General features: G+C 33.1%; 2 protein-coding genes across 8 annotated transcripts; both read right to left on the reverse strand.

Annotated features, from left to right (window-relative positions):
- Positions 1-137: 137 nt before the first annotated feature.
- On the reverse strand, positions 138-8,118 carry LOC114420035 (kinesin-like protein KIN-13A). Of its 2 annotated transcripts, none has more exons than XM_028385873.1 (13): positions 7,807-8,118; positions 7,460-7,712; positions 6,322-6,543; positions 5,165-5,353; positions 4,620-4,724; positions 4,369-4,446; positions 4,085-4,166; positions 3,588-3,750; positions 2,409-2,741; positions 1,495-1,713; positions 793-1,384; positions 640-705; positions 138-556 (listed from the first exon to the last, which is right to left on the reverse strand). In XM_028385873.1, the coding sequence occupies exons 2-13, from the start codon at positions 7,670-7,672 to the stop codon at positions 374-376; spliced, it is 2,445 nt and encodes an 814-aa protein (XP_028241674.1). In that variant the 5' UTR covers positions 7,673-7,712; positions 7,807-8,118; the 3' UTR covers positions 138-373. The 2 variants fall into 2 exon arrangements, with proteins under 2 accessions (XP_028241674.1, XP_028241673.1); XM_028385872.1 differs by having other exon boundaries at positions 7,460-7,725.
- A 4,555-nt stretch (positions 8,119-12,673) lies between these two features.
- LOC114420036 (ubiquitin-like-specific protease ESD4) lies at positions 12,674-20,596 on the reverse strand. Of its 6 annotated transcripts, none has more exons than XR_003668336.1 (11): positions 19,525-20,596; positions 19,249-19,325; positions 19,075-19,168; positions 18,844-18,942; positions 17,941-18,033; positions 17,730-17,849; positions 16,267-16,370; positions 15,526-15,598; positions 14,646-14,688; positions 13,022-13,152; positions 12,674-12,899 (listed from the first exon to the last, which is right to left on the reverse strand). XR_003668336.1 is itself a non-coding variant. In XM_028385876.1 (10 exons), the coding sequence occupies exons 1-9, from the start codon at positions 20,338-20,340 to the stop codon at positions 14,665-14,667; spliced, it is 1,500 nt and encodes a 499-aa protein (XP_028241677.1). In that variant the 5' UTR covers positions 20,341-20,596; the 3' UTR covers positions 13,535-14,156; positions 14,646-14,664. The 6 variants fall into 6 exon arrangements, 3 of the variants coding, with proteins under 3 accessions (XP_028241675.1, XP_028241677.1, XP_028241676.1); XR_003668334.1 differs by having other exon boundaries at positions 13,736-15,142; positions 19,525-20,595; XR_003668335.1 differs by lacking the exons at positions 12,674-12,899; positions 13,022-13,152 and adding exons at positions 13,535-14,156; positions 14,881-15,142 and having other exon boundaries at positions 19,525-20,595.
- Between the last annotated feature and the right edge of the window lie 267 nt (positions 20,597-20,863).

Genomic DNA, 20,863 nt, shown 5'->3' on the forward strand with positions numbered 1-20,863 from the left:
GTCTACAATATTCTTAAATTTAAAATAGTCAAATTATACGATACGATAAGTGATAACATGCAACTAAAAGAATTACACTTTTAAAATTTAATTATTATAGTTAGGCTTTGTAATAATATGGCAATAAAAGACTAAGATGGCGGAATAAAAAATAATTTACACTTAAATCCAATTTGCAAGGGCATTAAGGTGGACACAATATCACACGAGGGACAAATATACATTTGAGTAAATTTAATTTGAATACCCAACAAAAGATCCTTTTTTTTTTTAATAAAATGAACAAAAGCCTTTAAAACTATATTGCTAACAAGCACGGAGATATTACATCAAGAACATACACATCATCACTGAACAAGAGAAATCGAGCCTCTCAACGGGGCACTCTTTTTCTACTTAGTATCTCTTGTTCTTTTAGTCGATGTTGGAATCTTGCAAGGCGTGCTTGGAGACTAACGAGACTAGCTGCTTTGCGAGAAAGCACGAAACTCAACTGGGTTACGTAGTTGTCAATAAGACTTCCTGGCTGGTCCACTTCTGCCAGTAGTTTCATTTCCTAATAACAAAAAGCAACACAAGATGAGCTCCAACAAACAACTAGTCTACAAGAAGAATGTTTTAGTTATTGGTTTAACTCACTTCACGAACAATCTCCATTGTGTCTTCAATTTCCTTCCTATGAGCAGCAATTAGTGCTTCTTCCTCCTGCAGAAGTACAAATTAAACAGATACTCAAAAGCATTACAATCAACTTTTAAACTGGGGCAAGGGAAATCCAAAAATTTGACAAACCTCAAGTATTGCACTGATATTCACATCAGAAGAGGATTCTGTTTCAGACTGCCCCGATCCAGTGGTAATGCTATAATTTCCTGTGCTCTGCTGCTTGGAGCTTGCAGTGGAATGATCAGAACCATTGGCATCCCGTTTTACCCAATTTACAGATCTTTCAGATTTCTCCTCCTTAGTCCCTTTTCTGCGTGGGGGAGACACCCTTTGCACTTTCTCATTTGTAACATCTATGGAATAAGAGTTCATCTTTTGACTGGTAGAATCACCACCGTAAGAATTCTTTACTTCAAACCTTTCCCTGTCTATTGGGGCAGAAGTTGAGCTTTTTTCCTCTCGCCCATTGAATGGATAACTAGAAGAAAAACTTGATTGTTTGTCAACATCAGCAGCGGAGCTGTACAAAGAACTTTCCTTTTCGACAACTTTCCTGCCCATGTCCATTGTTTTTACCTCTTGACATTGACCATTAAAATCATCTGCACCAACACTAGCTGGAAGTGAAGATGTGGATGAAACCTCTTTAATTGCTGGTGGTACTGGATTTGTGGCCTGGTCCTTTCTAGGATTTCCACTCTTGGATAGACTTTTAACTCTGTTCACATTATTAGGAAGAAATGGTTAATATCTGAAAATATGCATGCGCATGGAAAAAGTGCACCCAGTTATGAATATATCTCAAGTTTGCAATAGGAAAACACATACCGGTCTGCATATCTCAAGGTATTAAGTGTGTGTTCACATGACCCAGCATTTGGGGATATACAAGAGATCATAACAGTTTTCGAATTTCCAACAAAGGAGTCACGGAGCACTTCTGTAAGCTTGCTTCCACGAAAAGGAATATGGATCTGATCATTGTCCAAAGCACGAATGCATTCCTTCAAAGCCAAAAGGCTCTTATTGATTTCAGCACCTTCAATCCTGTAGTAATGATACATTAAGTGCCAAAACGAAGATATTGGTTACTACTATAAGACACAAAGCAGGAATGGAAGGCACTCAACAAGCAATGATCAATCAAACCATGTTTGAAACAGTTATATGAAAATAACATCATACTAGAAGTTAGACAACAATAAACAAACAAACACAATTGGAAATTTCACATTTATTTACAGATTAGGGGTCCATAATCCACTTGGCCACTATCTGTCGATGGACAAATCCCACTAATCAGTCGATGCATAAATCCATAAAACTTAATGGATTGAATCAACAATTATTACTAGATGATTTATAGACCATCCATCTTTTTTTAAACCAACGGGTCAAGATATTGGATCATGATTGTCATAGGATCAAATTTTGAAAACAATCCTTGTGAGGAGAGAACTTTTTTTGTTGACAAGTAAAGAAAAAAGAATATGATCTTAAATACATGATTGGATATCCATCCATGAGGACCATGAAAAAATATTAATGGATAGGTTAGATGGATTCTTATTATAAATGAGTCATGAGTAGAGTAATTTCTTAATAAATTTTTAACATATCATAAATGGACTAATGGTTTATATTTTTACAATCATTAAATCCACTGCAAAATTTATCCAAAACGTCCATTTTACCTTTGCCAACTAGAATGGTTTACAGGTCAAGAAAGGAGTTGAGGTTACCTTGTCTGACGATCATTGTCAGTAGTATCAGCACCTCTTTCGCTTCCAGCAAGATCAATAAAAGAAATCTTCCCCACAACCTTCCCACTTTTTGCCTCATTTACATCATTATTTTTCCGCCTGCTCTCTTTTACCTCATTGTGCCTCTTTACAACCAGTTGTAAGATAGCATGTGACCTGGAGGACTCCTCATTCGCACCGGTTGACCCTGTACTTCTTGCTGCATTCCCCTTTTCAATGAATTCTTTGACAATCTGTACATCAGAAACTTCAAATTCTTGCAGTCCTACAATACACACTTGCTGCCGTCCATCTTCTCTCATGCAGAGTTTTCTGTTCACAGCACACGAACACAGCCACTTAGCAATCTGTATTAACAAGTTGTGCATTCAAGCGAGAATATAACATGCAAGTTGAAGGCACTGAGTAAACTAGACATAAAATTAATATTAATTTGGACAGATTGATATGTACAATCCACGAAAGCCCCAAAAAATAAATAAATCAAAATCATTCTTGATATAAAATGAAGTTTATGTTGCTTAGGAAAATTCTAAAGCAAATATTCTTGACTGTTGAGATTTGATACAAATTTTATTATTTAATAATTTAAACTCAATTCAGTAGCATCTGTGATTATGCTGTCCACAAGTTATGTTTTTAGTGGACTGTGTAATACTGTGATACAAACTGCTTGATGCAAACATTAAGAGTGATTGTTTCAGGTTTTGCAAAATTATTCCTGGGAACATGCAGTTAGGAAAAGAATAGTTACAAGCTTCAAAAAATTCCCAAGCATAATTGATTCCCAGGAATGAATAATCTTCATACTCTGCCTAGTCTTAAATTCCCATGATGAGAGGTGGGAATGAAACATTCCCATAGGAATGTTGGAAGTTATCATATATTCCAACCAATGATTTCCATTCCAACTAATGATTTCTTCTATCATTCAAATTTGAAAAACATAACTTGGAATATTAAATCCCAAGCAAACATGCTTTTAGTTTACCAAGGAACAGCATTACTGGAAAGTAATTACATATCTTGAAAAAAACTCAACCTAAAAACGCAATATTCTAGTTAAGGTCCATATCACAAATACAAAGCATTCATACCATAGGTAAATTAACGCCTGAAGGACAATTACATCAACACACACAAGAAAGAAATACCTACTTTCTGTCACTAAGAAGATCAAAAAGTTTTCCACCATATATCTCAAAGTAGCTAAGCCACAATTTAAATCTCTGATTTCGATATACTGGTCGATGCAACTGTCTAACAAGGTCTTCTGCAGCTCTGAGCGGCAATGGTTGCATTGTGTATGTTTTGCCACTTCCTTAAAGTAAAACACTATTAGCATCACAATAACAAATGAAAGTGATGGAGTGAAAATATGGGGATAAAGGAGTAGCTGTGGAACATTACGAACAAGCTTTATATGATGCCACCTATTAAATTCATTGAAAAGGGAATCCCCATGCCATTATGCTCAGCTACTAACACAATCAAGAACCATTCACAACTAGTTACACACACACACACAAATAAAAAGTCATACATAGAGAATATTATATTGAATAAAGAAAAAGGTTTGGAAAGTAAATTGGATAGTGCTTATTCATAATGTTTGGTACAATTATGATATGAACAAGGAAGAATAATTTGCTTACCTGTCTGACCATAAGCAAAACAAGTAGCTTTAGTTTTCTCAAAAATTGTAGGAATAATTGGTTCTACAGTAACTCGATATACCTGTTATTGCAAAGCAGCAACCATGCCTTAGATTAACAACTCAAGAGTCAAGACCAAGACAAAGGCAAGCAATCACTTTCATAAATACCAACAACAACAAACAAGCCAAATATTGGCGTCATAACTACTGAAGAAAAAAGGTTAATTTAATTTAAATAAGAAACAGCATAAAAATTCAATCTTTGATAAGGAGCAACCTTACTTCATCATTGGTAACATTCTCGTCAAGAACAGCATCAAAACAAAACTCATGTTTCTCCACATAAGCTGTCAAATCAACCTTTTCATGACAGAACCAACAATTAGATCTTTGAACAGTGAGTAAAAACGAGAATAGAAAAATAAAATAGAATTCAATACTGAGTCATAAACAATTCAACCTTTGAACTAATATAGTTATAAATGGTAAATCAATAATTGTAGTGTATCAATGTATCACTCTACAAAACAAACCTTTAGTTTGGGTTCATGGACCGTCAAATATGCATTGTCATATACAGTTACAATATCATCTTCCTTCTTAGCAAGCTCCTTCTTATTTAAAGGTCTTTTGCGTACCTAGGACATGCATTGAAAAACAATTGTTTAAAAAATTAGCAACGATAACTATAAATTTCCCTTAAATGTTACTGAATCCAGAATTAAAATTACATGTTAATTTAAGAATGAAAAGGTACAAAATGCTTTATTGCATTAATATGTAGCAATTATTAATGAAAATGCATTTCACTCATAAGTTTCTTTTCCAAATGATGATTTTTAGTAAATTCTTCTGCTAGTTTGGTAAAAATGATGATAACAAAGAGAAGTGGTTGTGCTGTTACTTACTGGCATACTAAAATATCAAAAGAACATATGATGGAAAACAAAAGTCCAATACGTGCTTACTACAAGTACAACCTCAGCACAGGAAAACCATATCTTTCTACATGTTTCAAAGTGCAAGCATGAAGCTATTCATATATGCATGTCACTTATCTCTATAAATATTGACATACCACAACTTTAATCTTAGCAACATTATTTTCTCTTGTATTGTCTTTTTCATTTGTAGGTAAGAAAAGTGACGCATCAGAATCTGCTTCTCCTCTTTCCTGCTTTCTGTTAATTGGATTGAAGTCATCTTCAAAACCTCTACTGCCTCCAGGCATAAAGGGTGATGGCTCAAATGGTTCTGAAATAACATGCTGAAAAGAGGAATGAAATCAGAGACAATAAAACATATGCATGTACAGATACTTTTACTGCAAAAGCAAAAGAAAATTAAGGAAAATGCAACAATATATGGGATCAATGGGAGTAAACATGCACAATAGAAAAGTCACAAAATTCAAACAGAATTGCTAAAGGCTAAAGGTTAAAGGTTCAAACCATAGTTATTAGAATCTCTTCTGATTCACAAGTTGAATTCTACGATTCTGACTACCTATCAATTTGTATCATCAATTCAACCATCCATTATTTTAATTTAACTTTTCTTTAACCAATTCTCATGGGAAAAAAAATTCAAAATCATATAAGCTTAAAGTGTTGAATGAAAAGGAATTGAAGGTGCACTTTTGAAGTTATCCTATTTGATTACTATGCTACTTTATTTGCCACCCTCTCATTCAAAATGCTTGAATATTTGATTTCTATGTTTCCACTCTTCTAAAATAAAGGCTTCACAAACTAAGATATAACTAATAATTAGTTTTATAAGACTTATGGTTACATTGTTTATCTGTTTCAAGGTTAAAATTATTGCATTGAACACTATATATCATCTATCATCTATATGATATATTTGAAGCAATTTTTCATTGTCTCTGAATCTTAAAATTCAACTCAAATTATGATTTACGATTCAAAAATTAGAATCTCGATTTGATAACCTTGGTTCAGATATTCAAACCCATAATTATTGTCTAAATAGCTGCTTATATAGCCAAAATTCTTCACCGTCATCAAAACAAACAGTTGCACAAGATGGTATAAAAAATTGCTTAGCTTTTCATGAAAATTAGTAGTGATGTTGGGTTAATTTTCTCAGATAAATGGAAGACAACTTTGCATGTGGAACATATTATCTCTGTAAAATGTGTAGAAAAGGAATCAAACTGCAATCTGCTGGTTTAATTGAATGAACAGGAAACCACCATATAGTGAATTTTACCTCAGACAAAAGCTCTGTATCATCCATGGCATGAAGATCCAAAAGCCCAGCCCCAAAATCTCCCCTGAAGTCTGGAGAATAAAACCCATCTGATACAGCCACTCCACCTAAATTTTGGGAAGTGGGCGTATATGGCTCAGAACCAGATTCCCCATTAAAATTGAGGTTTCTCATTAACTTAAAAAGCCTCTGTTTTTCTTCTGCGGACTGTGCTCCATAACCCTAAGGCAATATCATGTTCATCTAAGTCATCTCATAGACATATAAGCAATGAGACAGAAAAATAAACAAAATTTAGCACGCTCAAGTTCAACCAATCCTAACACAACAACCAATGTAAGATTCTAAAAAATATTGAAAAAGTATTATTATCTAGGGGTGTTCAAATCCAAACCAATCCAAAATAAAAACTGAAAACCGCTAAAAAAACCAGAAACCAAACCAAACCGATTCTTTTTGGATTTGTTTGGATGATTTTTTTTCTCAAACTGATAGGTTTGGTTTGGATTGCAGTTTGTGTTTTTGAAACTAAACCAAACCGCAACACTTATATTAACACTTATATTACTTTCGTGTTATGTCTTTTATGTGCATATCACTTGAGTTTCATAGTATTTTTTAGTGTTATGCATATGAAACTTATCCAGCGTATACCATTTTCTTTTCTAGAATACTTTTTTAAGATGTTTTATATGTTTGGTTCGGGTGACTTTTTGATGAATAACCAAACCAAACCACGAACACCCCTATTATTATCCCTCAAAATAAAGGACTGCTCAAACTTGAAATAGTAAAATAGTCAAGTGTTGCAAAATTTAAACAAACACATTTATCCAAAATGGAAAAAATGCATTATGAATTTATGATACACAAAATAAATTAAACAGCCTTTCTCTAGCAAACGCAAATAACTTCAGCAAGCAAGAATACAGGGAAAATAGCAGGACTTCAAACGAACAAATTCCCACACGATATACAGCATGAAGATAAAGAAATTGCAGGAGAGGAAAAAAATAAAAAGAGACAGTATCAATAAGTTGATAATTCACAATTCCTTAAGAAAGCGAGCAATTAACAATTAACAAATAATTTAGAAACGAGAACCTAACAGAGTTGTTACCTAGAGAAGAGAGAATACCTGCATAAGAAGGTTGGGGAGGAGACGTTGATCGATGGCAGTGGAAGCCAATGGAGAGGCCAGATGCTGCAAGCCGGCGGATTGTAACCAGCGCGCCATGACGGCATCGCCGGCATCGGTGGCCGGCCCTGCCGCATAGTGCAGGGATCCGGCGCCGGCGTGGTCATACAGAGCAGTGGCGGCGGCATTGCTCTGCTGCATCTGGCCACCCATGTGGCGCTGCGACCGTCTTTGGGGCGCCAATTTTCAAGATCTGTTTACACACGCTTTGCACAAACACCCAAGTTGGAATTCGAATTCGAAAACCGTTACATGACAATAGGCAGAATAAAACGAGGAATACTTACGATGGGGAGAGAATTCGAAACCGAAGAAGAACATGAAAGAGCGGAGTGAGAGGACGGAATCCAAATCGGCGAGCCCTGGGATTCGCGTGGAAGGAGTTATTGAGGAATCAATGAGTGCAGGGAGCGAGGGAGCGGAGGATCGAGATCTGCGGTGCAAAATGGTGATTGGCAATGGCGGATAGCGATTCAGATCTGAAAGTGGTGGAAAATACAAAAACGATGGTAGAGCGTTGCTTGTAATTTTCTCTTGCTTTGGTGTGTGAGTGAAGGGAAGAAGATAGGCGTCGATGATGATATACTTCCAGAAACACAAAGGCATACGTCAATGGAAAATTTTTACGGATAATAATAATCAAATAGTAAAATATTATATATTATTTTCAAATATTATTAAAACCGCTAAATCAAATCTTTTCACAAAGACTTAATATTCTCCTCCTGTCTTAAAAAAAACACTCCTGTTTTTTTTTATCTTAATTTCCACTGAACAAAAAAAATGTTTTAAAGATTAAATATTTAAAAATTAAAAAAATTAAAATTAAATCTGTTTGATAATATTATATTTTTATTTATTTTATTTTTAAGTTAAAAAAAATTAGGTAATGTTATTGGTCTTAGGATTTCAAATAGAGAAGGGAAAACTTAAAATTAATTTGTTTAAAAATTATGTTTTTTTCATTTTAAAAAATTACTATTCTTTAAGGTATTTCTTAAATTGTGTTTAGTTCATCAACTTCTCTTGAGAAAAAAAATTAAAAAGATAATAAAATATTACAGTAATGTTAGTGAGCACAAAAACTAATTCAATACAGAGAAAAGTAGTGTATAAATTGTGTAAAACACTAGGATTAGTCAAGTGGAGAGGAGTGTTAAGTAGTATTCATGCCATTGTACATAAAAAAAAGTGTATAAATATCAATTTATCTCAACTAAAATAGCATTGGAATTGTGGAATGTAATAAAAAGTGAAATTTTTAGTGTAAAAAGTAATGCTATTTATAAATACTTTTAATATATATATATATATATATATATACATATTTTACATATATATATATATATATATATATATATATATGTATTTCTCCAACTTTTTTTAATACATATATAGATATAGACATAGAAAGGGTAAAAATATTCTCTTAATTTTTTTTTCTAAACCATGCAATGCATGAGTATTGTCCTAATACAAGCGTCACAACAATAATTGAATCTTTGAATTGTAGAACTGCTATGTCAGGTTGTGTCGATGCCAAGTACAAAGCTCAGCACAACTGGGGAAAAGAAAACAAAAACTACACGTCAACCAACATGAATAATTAGACTTTTTGAATCAATTAGCTCTCAACAACAAGAACAAAAAAATGGCATAGTGAATCAAACAAAGTGGAAAAATCTACACGACGAACCAGATTGTTACAAAGGATTCTTGATTTAAATTTCACTTTAGAGAAATATCATTTCATCCCACGAAAAATATGGCCATACACACATACATACATTTTTAATTTCATTACGTATCACATTTTGGAGTGTTTCTTTCGTATTAGACTGGACATTTAATTGAAAAGCTTATAACAGACCAACATAACATATGTTGCTGCGTGACATGCTAATATGTGCACTTCTTCTACCGAAAAAGCTTGAGAGGATCAATGGCCGAATTAATTCAAGACACGTGCATATTTTTCCACTCAAATTTTGATCATAGAATTGTTTATAAATTTCTGTTCTTTTTGTTTAAATTGTTGGTTAAATTTTCCTTTTCACGTTGTAATGAAGCACAGTTAATCAGCAGTCCAAAATTTTATATGGATGGCAAATAAATGTAAATTGTGGACTAATTCATTGTCAATTAATTTATATGATTGTTTTATCTTTTGGCTTAATCTTTTAATTACGAGAAGTTAAATAGGTAATCCAATGTTCTATCTGTGGCTTCTCCCGGACGGCTTATGCTAAAGCTTCAAGAAAGGTAAGAAATTAACGTACCTTTCCACCTCTTCATCTTATTTGAGGTACCCGCCAAAAAATATTCTAATTATATATTTAGCGTGGATTTTATTTTATTTTATACGGATATAAGTTACACTAATTTTTACCTCATGAATTCCTTCGAAAAATTCTTACACCATGAATGACATTAATGTGATGATTTTAGATTTTTAGTTCTTGGAAAAAAAATATTTTAATTAAGAACAAAAAATATATTTACAAAAAGAAAAAAAGTGTGGTCGTTTTGTTAGATCGTATACATATAGGCATCATATCCGGTCACCATCTAAGGATTTTGCACTAGATTGTCCTAAACACATTGATTGCCACAAAGGTCAAGGCTTCAAATTAAGTACAAATGTCAAAACTAAAAAACCTCTAATGTCAAGTTATTTACTTGTAATTGACTCATTTGTAAGGGTAAAAATATGTCAAATTAGACTTTAGTGAGTCTAAGTCTATCACGTATCTTTATTATTAAGCTTAAGTTTGACTTGTTATCTTTTAAAAATAATTTATTAAGACTTACATAAAAGTGTGATCTGACTTGAAAGTCTATATACAAGGTCTGATTTAATTAAATACATAAAAGATCTGAAAACCTAAGTGAGTCACGTGACGAATCAAGAGTTTAAGATAGACTCACTATTGAAAGAAGGAAACCGAGGAAATAAGAATATATTTAGGTTGTATGAATGTAGAAGTAGGAATGAAAGTGATTGACCGATTTTAAACTTACATAACATAACATGTGACTTTTGTGAACCATATGTATTCCAACATAAAAAAGTCCTCGATGAATATAATTCTTGTGACCTATAATATAAATGAGATAACTTATAAGTGAAAATAAGAATATATTTAGTTTAGACAAATTTAATATTTAGGTTTAGTAAACTTTTTAAAAAACCTACAACCTAACCTTTTAATTAAAAAGATTTAAAAAAAAAATTAAATTTGACCTTTTTAATAATAAGATCAGTACAAGTCATACGTTAAACATGTCAGATCATCGGCCTCTAATTGTTTAGCCTACTCATTTGGTGAAGTCAGTCTTACTCTAATGCCTAATCGAATAACATTTTAACTATTTGTATAACGGACAAAGAAGCCATATGGTATTTCAAATACTATATGATTAACGCAAAGCATTGGGGCGTACATTAAATTATGATGACAACGGTGCATCACTCTTAAACCAATATATAATCACACGACTGAAGCTTCTTTTTTATTTATAAAACGTGTGTTTATTTTTAACATGAAAAATCTAATTTTTTTATATCTTTATTTAATCTCAAATAAAGAAATAAAAAAGGTATGAGAAATGGCCGGGTGGGTGTATTATTTTGGCCTCGTTGTGACATATTGTTATTTTAAAAGAAAATGAAAATCCCTTTCAAATAGTGCATCACATGTCATACCTTGGGCTTCACTTCTTTTTTGAACAAAAGTCTTTGCTTCGGCTTGAAGCATGGGAGATTAGAGATCCAACGATTAATTAGGAACATTAATTTGAACTAAAGCTTGATTTTTTTTTAATTCACCAAAGTCCAACATGGCATTTTCAGTAATCGAAGTTGATAACATGTAGACCCTCTCTTACGCCTTTTCATTTCACGTGACTTTGTCGATAACCTCGTCTCATTATCACGTTAATGAATCATCCACCAGATGCCGCTCAATTCATGAATGATTTGAAAAGGGGCTTAAAAAGGATCATATAGAATAAAATAATTCTTCATCCATTCTCTCTATCTGAGTCTGCTAAGATATTTTCCTGGTATATATATGTGTCAAAAAATATACCTAAAAAAAGCTGTACTTCGATTACAAAATATAAAATTAATCTCCTGTCTTTTACTCAATAACAAATTTAAACTTTAAGGATTTTTTTTACAACCTGTTTTGTAGACAAGTAAGAACGTAAGATGAATAACTATTTCATATTAAAGGAAAACAAACTATTTCTTTTTCTTACATAACTTAAAACAAAGATCACTATTTCATATTAAAGGAAAACAAACTATTTCTTTTTCTTACATAACTTAAAACAAAGATCAGTTTTACAAAGTTAAACTAGCCATTTCATGTAAATTGTTAAAATCAGTTTGTTCATTCACTCGTTTCAAAACAAAAACACACTCAATTCATCAACGCAAATTGACTATAATTATAAGAGGTTGTCTAACTTACCTCAAATAAAAATAGAATTAAACAATCCTATCACATCTCCAATTGGTCCAATTAATACCTACAACCAATTATTTTAAAGTACAGGAGAGAATTCCACCACTTGGATATGTAGGTATTAATTGCAACAAGTGATAGAATTATTTAACTTCATTTTTATTTAGGATAAAATAGACAACATCTAATTATAAAATTAATTATGGAAGCAAGTAACATTAGAAATAATTGTAATTTATAACTTTTTTTATATTTATATCAAATATTTAAAATTATACTGACAAGAACATTCTTAACAACGATAAAAAAAAAATGGAGGCTTTCAGCTTATAAAACTCTTTAAATTCCTGCCCAACAAAAAATGCAAATTTATATAAAATTTCCATGTGTTGGGAATAACGTTGTGAATGAATGTCTATTTGTTTTTTCACATCAAACTAATTGAAAGACGTAATTACTTTTATTTGATTTATTAAATTTTAAAAAATTTATTCTAATATTTAAAGTTTTTAAAATGTTTTATTTTGATATTTTTTTCGAGAAATTAAGAAAAAATAGTTTTTATATTTAAATCAAAACCAAACACATTCAAATAATAGTCTCTTGTATTTTTTGGTACATAATATTATACTATACATGATAATTATTTAAGATTAAACAAGTATGAATAAGTAGAGATGCGTGTGTTAAAGGTTCCCCACAGATATTGTTTGTAAGTATTGATTATGTTTAATCAAAAGGTGTAGATGACATATCTCTTTCAAGAACATAAGCTTGAGAAACTTTCAAAAGGTGTAGATTGTGAGTGCACTTGACCTCCCACAAAGCAAATGCAAAGCACAGCAATGTGGGATCAGTAGCCCCATCCTTATAGCTACCATCATCAATCATGCTCTCCCCCAACAAAGCTGCAATTATATATAAAAGCTTCAACGTAAGATTGATTTTGACAATTTCTAAGAACTAAAGACAAAAACTGAATTATGTGAACATGTTAACCCAGACAAATCAATAAACAGGTGGCACTTACAACTGAAGATCCTTGATCTTGGAGAGCAGGGATTTAGTTGCTCCCTCAATGTGCTTTTTAAACAGCTTCAGTTTCTCTTCGTCAAGCTTTTGACAAGAAACTGCTTCTTGTCAAAAGCAGGTTGCTCCTACCTACAAAGATAATATGAAAAGTAAAACAATTATACTACGAACTTGGATTTTCAAATTCCTCGGTCACCCTTCTTATGGATTTTCTTTATTTAAATATCATCCAATCTTTTCTTGGTTGATATAAATATGATTTAATCTAATGTAAAAATAGTTATAGTTGTAATTTTTTTGAATTTTATCTGATTTTTATCCTTTAGATAATTTACTATTATATTTGTAGTATTTATAATATTAGTATTAGTGGATTTGCTTGTTCTTTTCTTTTCTCTCTCTCTCTCTAGTGGAGATAGTCGCATGTAATGATGAATCACGGCCCACGATCATATTATTATCTATTAAAGGTAGTCAATCAAAATTTTTGATAAAAATTACTCATCAATAATGATACTTTACACCACTGTGATGGTAATTCAAAAAATAAATTAAGGAATATTTTACAATTTTCTTTTGGTGCAAGAGAGAGGCTAAGGTCCCAAGAGAAAAAATTTATTAAAAATCAGGAGGAAGGGAAAAAAAAAAATACCAGCTACATCAGCTAAAACATGAGCAGAAAGAAAACTAGGAGTAGAATAAAAAACTTTACTTTGACCATCTAACATCAACGCCAAATTTAGCAAGAGCATCTGCTGTCTTGTTTGCCTCACGGAGAATGTGGCACCAAGAATATGTCTCTCCTCACACTGAATCTTTTGCCGATTTCACCAACTGGAAGCAGTTGTTGGAGAATTCACAGACACCATCCATCATCTCAATAGCATATTTGAAATCAGATTCCACATACAAGTTTGTAAAACCTTTATCCCAAGCAAGCTTAACTCCCATAGTAATAGCCCATATCTCAGCTTGAGATATTGAACACATTCCCAGATTATGAGCAAAGACGACTACTGCCCCAGCCTGATTCCGTAGGACTCTCCCACACGCAGCAACTCCACCAGAAACAGCACCATCACAATTTGAGTTTATACGACCCCACACCTGGAGGAACCCCCGCTGTATCTCCACTTTTACAATGCATATTTTAAAATAAATAATTTCATTATAAACATAATATTATGTTATACAAAATATTTATTAAATAACATACATTTGTTAAAAAAACACATACTTTTCAAGAAAATATTAACACTAAACCGGGTTGAAATCACTCGAAATACAACATGAACTGGGTAATGAAATACCTATAACTCATGGGAACAAATACTCGCACACAAACCACTCACCGTGAATAATTCTTATAATCAATGTATATTTAATAATCAATTTATGATCCCTAATGATCATACACACAACAGTGCTTCAAATGAATCAAAGGCTGTGTGCCTGTGTTTAGAATCATTTAACTTGACTTGAACTTGATTTTTTTTTAAAAAAAGAAAATTATGTTGAAAACCCAATATTAATTTATATATCAAGTTTTGTACAGATATCAAGTTTTGTATAACATTGTTTCATATAAAATCAGTAAAGCATAATCAAAAGCAAAGTAATACCCCGTTTTCTTCAATGCTCTTAATGCACCTGATATGAGGGACTCTGCATCACCGCACAAACAAGTTCAAATTCAGTAGAAAAGGACACAAATAGTAACCAGACACCAAAAAAGGTGAGGGAGCACATTTATGATTACATAATTAAAACCACAACCTAATGCCTCATCTCATCTATGATTTCACCTTTGCGTAGCATATACAACCCACTACACACTACACTACCAACATGGTGTACCTGGATATCGGGATGATATGTATAATCAGTCCAGTCCACAATCTAACAAATGCCAGAACTTTTGAATGGTTAAGGTCGAGATAGTGACAGGAGTGAAGGATCCTTCATCAAAAAGTGCTCTACTGATTTTACATTAATGATTGTTTCAATTTCTGATGACCAAAATCCAATATGGAAATACAAATGAATATTCTTTTGCTTAGTTAGCTTTTAATCTCAAGATTTCTTTAGCTGTTCTGCGCCGAAAGTAAGACATGTGTTCCTACAAATGGAATTATGGAAAGAGGAATTCAATTCAGAAACCATATGAAAATTTAGTCATAAAAATCATGCTTCCTCAGCCAATTTGACGAGGTTTAAAATGTGATCCCTTGGATCTTTTTAGAATGTTCCATTGGGCGAGGAAACATTAGTATTATAACAGCTATTGGTCACACCATACACAACATACAAAAGCTACAAGATCTGAAAGTTGAAATGTTCTATAATTAAAAATTCTTGGCAGTAAGAAAGTAGTCCTTATCAAACAGGTGAATGACTTACCAAGTCAATCACTTAAGAAAAAAAAAATATTTCTATGCTATAAAATAAACAGAAAACAAAGGCATGATTTTCTTACAGAAATGGAACGCTATGATATCCTACCTGGTTGAAACATAGCCCCAAGTTTCTGCTATAGAAGTCGGCATATTTGATCATAAACACCCCACAATCATACCTGTTCATATATACAATTGCATTTAGAAAATAATTCGCCCACAAATTGCTGCAAATACTGTTCAGAGGTACAAAAAACGGAATGAAAATTGAGATGGTATTTGTAAAGTACTGATGTCTAAAAAACATCACTTATTTCATTCCTACCAAGCTCGCCAATAAATAAATTCTTCCCAAGAGAGTCAGATAGAAGAAGTTAGAATATCTTTGTTAGACTATTCAGAAAGTCTTTATCAAATGCTAAGCAAGCATCGATTTCTTAAAATAATCAATCATTTAGATAACAAATTTTATTGGGCAATTGGCATGCCATCTAGCTCTGTTGAACAAAAATCATATGCATTTACAGTATCTACAACCAATGACCACCGTGACTACCTTCAAAGAACATAGAAAATCAAACTTTCATGTAGAGAACCCCTAGGACTAATTAGTTATCTAATGTTACATATAAAATTACTTTATATGCAACCCTGCATATGAAATGATTATCATAATTCTAAATTTATAAAATGATTATTGTCTAACACATAAAATTTTACAATAAAAGAGAAAAAAATCCTCTTTAATAATTTTTTTATATATTTGGCCTCCCCTACTAAAACATCCTAGCTCCACAACTGCTAATGACGATTCATTAAGGGAATTGCATAAGATAAGGAAACAAACCCGTTCTGCTGCTCAGGAAGGTCTTCAACAAATTCTTTTTTCCAAGAACTTACATCAATATCTTTTCCAGTCTTGTCCTTTACTTCATCTACAATATAGCTAGCCTGGTAGACATCAATGATAAACATCAGGAATTGCCACAACCAAATGTGAATACATCTATATATCTTTCCTGAGTACCCCATCTAATTAAGTCCTCTGGGAAATGCAGACTTTTTCCTTAATGGAATAGTGACAGTGATGACATAAATGTGTAATTTCAAAACTTGAAAATGTTTTGTCTCCATAACTAAAAGTCTTTAAACTTGACACAATCCAGAGGCACACTTAGGCACCAAATTTTAGGTAAAAACCTGCACCTAATAAAAGTAAATCACATTTATTAGGTTTGTAAAATATTTAAAAACTAACAAGACCTTTTAACACCAGTAAAGACAAGCATATTTTGTGTAACATATAATGAAAATCTCATGTTAACTAAAACTCTAGCTAATATCAAACATAATTCTAATTTACAATTAGTAGGACCATAACCACAACTAACTAAAAAAGCATGTTTATAGGCACAATTTCTAAATCAATTGTCCAAAAATTTAATGTTCAAATTCAAATACTAAGTCAAGTAGTCAACTATCCAACACATAAATGTTTGGGCACTAATCAAAATTTATTTAATAATTAGTGGTTGTCTTATTCAATAGTTCTTCATTGATTTATCTATTAATTATATTTTGATTTATATTAAGTTGATTTTGTGCAAATCCTCTACTTCAATTAGTTTCTAATTTAAAAAAGTTCTCAGTCTTGGTAGGCTGCCTGAAATTACACACTATGTATTCTATCATTTTTTTTATCAATTTCCCTTTTGTCAAAGTTGTTTGTTTAGCTTCCTCATCCACCTAAATTTATTCTTCATGACAGGATTGAGGCATTACAGACATATGCATGATCTTTGGCCTTCACCAGATGTCAATATGGCCTGGACAAACAAGATGTTCAACCCATCAAATTGAATTCTATGCATCAGACTCAAGTTTTCTTCAATAACCAGCTTGTGTAAATTAAAGTTGGGTTAGTTTTGAAATTCAACATAATTTTAACCATTGACCTGCTAATGTGATATACATCAGCTGTAGCCTTATTTTACTCTTAGGTTACTTGTCCAAATAAAAGGACAGGAGATTCTCCAAAGATTAAAAAGAAAACTAAAAGGCTGTATCCAAATCAAAGCAGGAATATAATTTTCATTTTCAAATAGTTTAAGCATGGCTTCAAAAAATGGGGGGGGGGGGGGGGGGGGGTGTTGTAATATCATTGAAAGTGCTGATGATTCATGATTGAAACCAAATAAGATTTTATGGCTGTCACTGACTCACTGTCATCACTTCCAAAATCCTTTTACAAGCAATGTGCAGATATGAATACGAAACTTACAGTTAAACTATATAGACCAAAAACATTACCAGAACTTTCATTACTTGGGCATCTGTTCCTCTTAGTGAGTCCAGATACTGAAATTTCTTATCTTTCTTATTGATAACAGCCAAGCACCAATGAATCTCTTTATGGATAGGAACAAATATCTGGGAACAAAAAATGTAAAAGATCAGCATAAAAACCAATTTGATTGGTTATAAGAAAAGTAAGAATTGATAATTTTTTAAACATGATTACTTTATCACATTCATGTAGGCCATATCCCAATTTCTTTTGGCTGGTCCATCTCCTCACAGATTTGAAATCATACCCATTCTTGCCACTTATTAACTGGTAAGTAGAATTCACAATTAAAAGCATCAATAACAGATCAATATGACTAAATTGCAGAACAAATATAGATAAAAACACATAACATCATAGACTAAAATCCATGAAAATATCATAAATGAATAAAACACATATAACATCACACATCAAAATCCACTGAAAACAACAGCAAAAATCGATTGAAAATAGCATAAACAAACAACAGAATCATAGACTAAAATCCTGTATGTGAATAAGAATTGGGAACAACATTATAGGTTTAATTAAAAAAAACATAGAACAACATGATTCTGAAATTCTAATAAACAAAAAACTAAATTCTGAAACTCTAAAAAACAGAGAACTAAATTCTGAGTTTTTGAGAAAACAGGACATAAAAACATTGAACAGATGAAAAACAAGAACAACCACACTGAGAATAAGAGAGAAAACAAAGAAGAGATAAAAAAACATCTGAACAAATGAAGAATAAGCAGATAAAAAGAAAGAAATGGGAAAAAAATAAAGAGGGGGGGGATTCCACCATGGGTGCTGCGGCACCACGGCAGGCTCCATGGTGGACAGCTCCATGTGATGGCAAATACCAGATGGTGAATGGCAGAGGGGGTCCAAAAACGCCACGCATGACGTTATTGCAGCACCATAACAGTTATTTAACAACATTGTGCAAAACATGTTAAGACGTTTCTCAGAAAGCATTTCCATTACTGTTACTTTCCATGAAAGAAATGAAACCTAACAAAGCACAGTGGACAGGTGCATGTGTGTGCAAGCACTATTCAGTTTATACAGATAGTAAAAGCATGTTACCCTCTTGTAGAAAAAGGTACTGAAAAAATGACAGTTCAGAAACTTCTGTGGCTCTCTTCTCTCCCTCTCTTTCAGCAATTCAAGGTACACATTTATTACCTGCAAAGGTAAGGTATAAGATCACTGGATTTCACGGTGCAACAATTTCAAACCATGATTATAGCTAGGTATCAACTTTTCTTCCTCAACAATTCAACAAAGGTTAAATAAACAATAAGCAAACAAGGTAACCTCATCGTTTAACCATGCACCCGGTCTAAGGCATTGAAACTTTTCTCCCGAGATCTCAATGCCAGATTTCTCATGGGAAACCAAGATCTTTTTCCTGTAGAAGCAGGCCATGAATAAGATATGGTACAGCTTGAGCCTTTCTGAATTACATATAGCCAAATTTTCAAAACGTACCGGTTGGTAGAAAAGGCATGTGCAACCTCAACTTCTTCCTCTTTAGTAAGAGGAATAAAAGGTTCCAATGGAACTTCCTGAAAGCCATAGTAAAATTTTGTAAATTGCACTAAAACTTAGACCGCTTCATATGCCTAAACAACACAGAGGCACATTGCAATGCATCCCATTCATAAAAATTGAACAACACAACAAAAAAGAAAAACACACGGCTAAGCAATAATTACAGCCTAATCAAGCAAATATACAAGGATGGGTTAGTTAACAAGTCTTTACCTCTACTAGTTCCTTCTTCGGGCGCAACAATTCAAACGTGGACATACGCTTCTCGTTAACTTTAATTTCAGCCTCCAGCCTGTTAAGGGTATCCGTTCGCTGGCCAAGAGCATCGAGCAACTTCTTGTAGGCTTGAACGGAGGAAAGATCATGATCCGGAGTCAAAGAAAGAATGTCCAACATCTTCTCAGCATTAACCACATTCAGATCACCATTAGTCAACTCAGAAACCACGGATGAAGTTGACTGCTGCTGAGGGCCACCACACATATCCTTAGCATCCAAATCCTTAACCTCAGTCACAACCAAATCACCCTCTTGCCACTTGTGCTCCGTCACCACGGAGCGCACTTCTCGTCCATCTTCTTCCACAAAACGAACCTCTTCCACACTCGAATCCTCCTCCGAAACCATATCCTTGGAACTATCAGCATCCACTTCTATCACCTCCTTGCCCTTTTCCCCAAACCTAATGCTAGCTAACGCGGAATTTTTCGCCCTTTGGTAATTTTTACTTAACAAGTTGCCCACATCGTGACTAATCTCTTCCTTGCGATAATAATGAGCACTTCTATTGAAGGCAGGAGAATCAAACTTACGTGGTCTACACGGGGCGTGAACCTCCCTATGGAGGGGTGGCTTGGTTTCGGGGTACGTAGAAATTCTAGAAATGATACTACTGGAGGATAACACGGATTGCGCGTGGTTTTGGGACATTGTTGGAAGTCTGGGTCTTTTGGAATTGGGAGATGGAAAGTGGTAATTCGCGGAGGGCCAATGTTGGCGGCGCTTGCCGTTGCTAGTTACGACGGCCATCGGAGAAGGAGCATGTCCGGTCGGGGGTTGGGAAAATTGGGGAATTCAGCGAAACCCTAGACGAAGCGTTAGGGTTTATGGAGAGTGAGCTGGAAGGTGGTGTTATGGTCTTGTACGCCCAGGATCACCTTTTTTGCTTGCCTTCTCTTTCGCGGCACAAACAACAACAACAACTCCCCTTCTCTCCAAATCTTCTCCTTTTTCTACCTTAAATTAACACTCGTCGTCTACTGTGTTTTTATGCATCCTCCATGTTAAAAAAAACCTATAGGAGGTGTAGTCTTCACATAAAAATAATACTTTTAATCATCACTTTATGTTTATGTTTAAGTCAGAAATTAAATCTCAAATCATGCATATTAATAAATTATAAAATATATCATTAGGATAACTTTCAAAATAATTATGGTGGAAGCTAGAATAAGAGACGTGAGCAAAATTGACACTATGATAAAATAATTTTCATCAAATTAAAATTGACGCTATCAATGAAAATTATTACTATTCATAAGTGAAAAATCAC

Source organism: Glycine soja, chromosome 7 (genome assembly GCF_004193775.1).
Source record: "Glycine soja cultivar W05 chromosome 7, ASM419377v2, whole genome shotgun sequence".
NCBI lineage: Eukaryota > Viridiplantae > Streptophyta > Magnoliopsida > Fabales > Fabaceae > Glycine > Glycine soja.